At 40.3% G+C, this 4,787-nt stretch overlaps 1 protein-coding gene across 5 annotated transcripts in view; it reads left to right on the plus strand.

The window, feature by feature from the left end:
• The window catches only part of rnf130 (ring finger protein 130), a 111,817-nt gene that overhangs the window by 87,739 nt on the left and 19,291 nt on the right, over positions 1-4,787 (plus strand). For all 5 annotated transcript variants that reach the window (XM_033029714.1, XM_033029713.1, XM_033029715.1 and 2 more), the window contains exon 8: positions 223-427. In XM_033029714.1, the coding sequence (XP_032885605.1) occupies positions 223-427 (205 nt within the window). The remainder of the gene's footprint in view (positions 1-222; positions 428-4,787) is intronic.

The following is a 4,787-nucleotide window of genomic DNA, read 5'->3' on the forward strand; positions in this document are numbered from 1 at the left end:
ATTAAATCTTTCCCCCCTCACCTTAAACCTATGTCCTCTGGTTCTCGATTCCCCATATCTGGGTAAAAAGCACTGTGCGTTTATCCTCGTGATTTTGTCCTGACCAGATATTCACAGATTTGAATTGAGATGATGCTCACACCTCAGGCTATAACATGTATTGAAGTAATTTAGTTAATGATAGGCACTCGCAAAGCTCAATGATTGATCGATCCTTTGCAGCCAGACTCGCAGTGTGCAGAGACTACAGCACTTGATGTGGATCGAGCAGTTGGGGAATCACTTGCCAATCAGAGATCTATGCCTACTGATGTCAGCAGCGATGGCTCTATCAGTCTCGAACCACTACGATTTCTGGGGAGTTCGCAGATGGGTCAAGAAGAAGAATTTGTACCACGAACCAGGGAAATGAATGTCACCGTAACCAGTAAGATATCCTGTCGTTAGTATTGTTAAAACAAGAAATGGAAGCAGAAAACAGCCATGATTTTCTCATCCCCTTGCAAAGGAACTGACTACCATTCATGTCATCATTGAAAAGTATTTCTTGTCCTTATAGATTAATCAAAATAAATGTCTGCAGGTATACATGACACAATGTGCCAAAGATAGACACAAGGAATTGCAGATGCTGGTTTACCAAAAAAGACATGAAGTGTTGGAATAAATCTGCAGGTCAGGCAGCATCCCTGGAGAACATGGATAGGCGATGTTTTGAGTTGGGACCCTTCTTCAGATGGTCTATAACGTTTCTGGTTTGTTTCTAGTTCCAAATAGCTTCTTTGAGTTTTAGACTTTAGACTCCTTTTCAGGCTTCTGACGAAGGGCCCCAACCCGAAATGTCGCCTATCCATGTTCTCCAGTTATATTATAGCTGATCCCGTTGTACTGTGAGCAACCTTTCTCTTTATGAATGAATATCATGAATTTAACATGAATTTAATTTGATGGTAAGTTTTATAGGGGGAAAAAATCATGTTTGCCATTACTTTTACCTAATTGTGAGGGAGCCATATCTAACTATTGGTAGCCTGCTGGTATGAGACCGGATGACTGAAAGCTGCTTCCTTCTTTAAATGCTGGTTGCCTTGAAGATTGGTGCCACCAAGTGGCAGAAAATAATTCTGACTTCTCATTAAAAATTAGGTAGATTACAACCCAACAGTATGAATAATGAATTCTCCAGTTTTAGGTAACATCCCAACTCCCCACCACCCCCTCTCACTCCTACTTCCTCCACCCCCTCCCCTTCCTTGTGCCACACCCAGATGTACACCCATTTCTCCCACTATCCTGCTTAACCCCCCCCCCCCTCATCCCTTTCCACCTATGTCCCTTCTCTAGCTTCACATTTCACTCCTCCTTATCTCAGCCTTTTGTCTTCTTTCCATTTCTCCCCCTTGTCCATCCATCTGACAATAAAACTTTCTCCTCACTTGCCAATTGCCAGACTTTGTCTTGCCTTCACCTCTTTATCTAGCTTTCCCCATTTTACTACAATCAGTCTGAAGATAGGTCCCAACCCAAAAAAACATTGCCTTTCCAGAGACGCAAGCCTGTCTAACTGAATTACTCCAGCAATTTTTGCCACTCTTAAACTCACTTGGTTGTGGGCAGTCAGAGTTAGGTTGTATTCCACATCCAGTCATACTCTCTTTTACTTATTTTAGTTCACCCCTATTTCCTTCATTCCCCACTAAGCAACCCCTCCTTCAGAATATTGCTCATCCATTCACTTTAATGAAAATTTGAGTATTTTTAAGAAAAAAACACCAGGTTGCAATGAGTAACACAATGTATTTTGTGTGTTCTGTTGCTTTCTATTAGTATGACTGTATGGCAAATCAAATTCCTCGTATGTTGCAAAACATACTTGGCTAATAAAGTAAGTGTGAGTATGAGTAAGAACCATGCCAACGGTTAAAATTTCCTAATGTCTTCTTTCCTTTACACTTGTGCCAGTCGTGTTAAAATATTTTCTGTGATGCTTTCTAAAATGAATGGATTAGTGGATGGAATTATGGAGTGCATGCTGGAGCTGTTTACCTTGAAACATACATCTTCAATCAGACTGAGATGTATTGATTTAATAATTGTAGAATACTTTCTGATGGCTTATCAATCATTGAAACAATCTGTTATAATGCTAGCTTTGGTGCCACACTGCCTATTCAGTGTCCTTCTCACTGCTCTAACATAATACCTGTTTAGCTGAACATCTTTCTTGCTTTATTGATCAAATCTTCAATACTGCCGTGATGCTTTATGTACACTATGACAGAATGTGAAAATAATGGCAAAATACGCGGGAACTATTGGGTATTTCTTCCAAAATAAATGAACGTCTGGCTCCTCTAAGTTGCCTAATGGCTTAATGTCCTCATATTATTATAATCAGATTTAAGGTGACAGCAAAAAAATAAGCCGTAGGATAATGAGGAGAAGAAAAAGGTAGAAAAGGGAACTGCAGCTGCTGGTATTCAAAATAAGATACAAAGTGCTGGAGAAACCCACAAGTCAGGCAGCATCTCTGGAGAGCATGGATAAGTGACGTTTCGGGTTGGGGTCCTTCTTCAGACTGAAGAAGGATTTTAACGCAGTGATTTGTTGTGATCTGGAATCTATTGCCTGAAAGGATTACAGAAGCAGATTCAATGGTAATCTACAAAAGGGAATTGGATGCAGGGAAATAGCAGAGGCTATGCAAGTCAGTGGAGAGCCTTCCAAAGAGCAGGCATAGACAGCCAGCACTATTAATGTTTTCCAAGTTATGCAAAGGTGCTTTTCCATTAAGTAGTTTCAATTGGAGGTATCTGTTTTTCCACCTGTCTTAATGTGCAATATCACTAGTTTTAATTTTCTGCGCAATATCACTAGTTATAATTTTCTTTAAACATTCATCACACGCATCAGTGTTTCTATGTTGTAGGCAGACGTGTATTTCTTTATAGTGTTAAATGTCTTCAGGTTTACATTATGAGTTGAGAAGAAATTTCAAACTAAAGACAAAAGATCAAAGTTTTAATTGCAAACATTTCATTTTCTGATAACCAATGCAGCTTTGACGACTGTGGAGCATTGGAGATAAAATGTGAACTCGAAGCTAAAATTAAGCTGTGGTTGTGAGACAACACAGCTTTTAAAAAATGTGTTTTAATTCAGCTACAGCAAGAAATTACTATTGATTTATACCAACTGAATTAAAATGGGTAGTCTTATCTGGAATTAATTCTAACATTTGCTTGTACAGATTAATTCAGTTAATGCAAGTCTGAAAGCTGGCTTTTCAGATTCACTCCTCCCATATAGCAGTTTCTTGGCTGGTCATAGAAGGCCATGTTTGATTGAAATAATATTAGAAATGTTAGTTATGCATTTATTTGATTTTAGTTTTTTACGTGAGATTTTACATGTTCTTAAGTCAAGTAAGGTCAGGTCGAGTTTATTGTCACATGCACAAGTATAGCGAGGTACAGGTACAATAAAAAACCTTGCTTACAAAATCACAGGCACATAGACTCAGACAAGCACAAAAAAATCTTACATAACTTATACTTAAATTTCACATTACATTTCTAAAAGAAAGAAAACTGGGCAAAAACACAAGGCATTATTACAAAACACAATCAGAGAATGCAACCGGTGGTCCATAGTGTTCCGTGATCAAGATAAGATTAGGTTTGGCTGGGTCAATTGAGAAACCTGATATCTGTAGGAAAGTAGCTGCTCTTGAACCTGGTGTTGTGGGACTTCATGCTTCTGTACCTCCTGCCGGGCGGTGACAACGAGAAGAGGATATGGCTCAGATGGTGAGGATTCTTAAAGATAAGAGGCGAACATTAAAATAAATAGAGATAATAACTTGCAAGCAAACCTTGGAGAAAAGTGACTGAAGTGACCTGGTGACACATGGTGTACCACTGCCACAGTATCGTGAGAAGAACATTCTTCTGAAGTAGTGCAAAGAAATAAGCATGATGTTTATGTAGGGCAATATAAACTTTGTATAAAAAAGTGATGGATAAACTCAGCAGGTCAGGCAGCATATCTGGAGAACATGGATAGGTGACATTTCGGATTGGGACTTTTCTTCAGACTTTGTGTGTATTTCTTTCACCAGAGTTTGACAACACTAGGAGGATAATTTAAGGAACCAAGTTGCATGGTAGCTAGTAATATTGTTTAGTGAACTAGCATTTTAATGATCTTCACTTTTGAACCTGTCAACTAACACGTGGAATGATAGCTAATCTTGTGTCTATATGGACATGTGTTGTAGCATTCCACTGAAGTTCCCGGTAGCACAGTGGTAAAGTTGTTGCCTTATGCCCCTGTCCCACTTAGGAAACCTGAACGGAAACCTCTGGAGACTTTGTGCCCCATCCAAGGTTTCCGTGCGGTTCCCGGAGGTTGCAGGTGGTTGCCGGAAGTTGCAGGTAGTGGAAGCAGGTAGGGAGACAGACAGAAACCTCCGGGAACCGCACGGAAACCTTGGGTGGGGCACAAAGTCTCCAGAAGTTTCCGTTCAGGTTTCCTAAGTGGGACAGGGGTATTACAGACCCAGTGACCCAGGTTCGATCCCGACTACGGGTATTGTCTGTATGGAGTTTGTTACCCCATGGATTTACTCCAGTCTGGGTTCCTCCCACGCTCCAAAGACTTACAGGATTGTAGGTTAATTGGCTTTGGTAAAAATTGTAAATTGTCCCTCGTGCACTGGATAGTGCTAGTGAATGGTGATCGCTGGTCGGCGTGGGCCGAAAGGCCTGTTTCCCCGCCAAATCTCT

Source organism: Amblyraja radiata, chromosome 11 (assembly GCF_010909765.2).
Source record: "Amblyraja radiata isolate CabotCenter1 chromosome 11, sAmbRad1.1.pri, whole genome shotgun sequence".
Classification (NCBI taxonomy): domain Eukaryota; kingdom Metazoa; phylum Chordata; class Chondrichthyes; order Rajiformes; family Rajidae; genus Amblyraja; species Amblyraja radiata.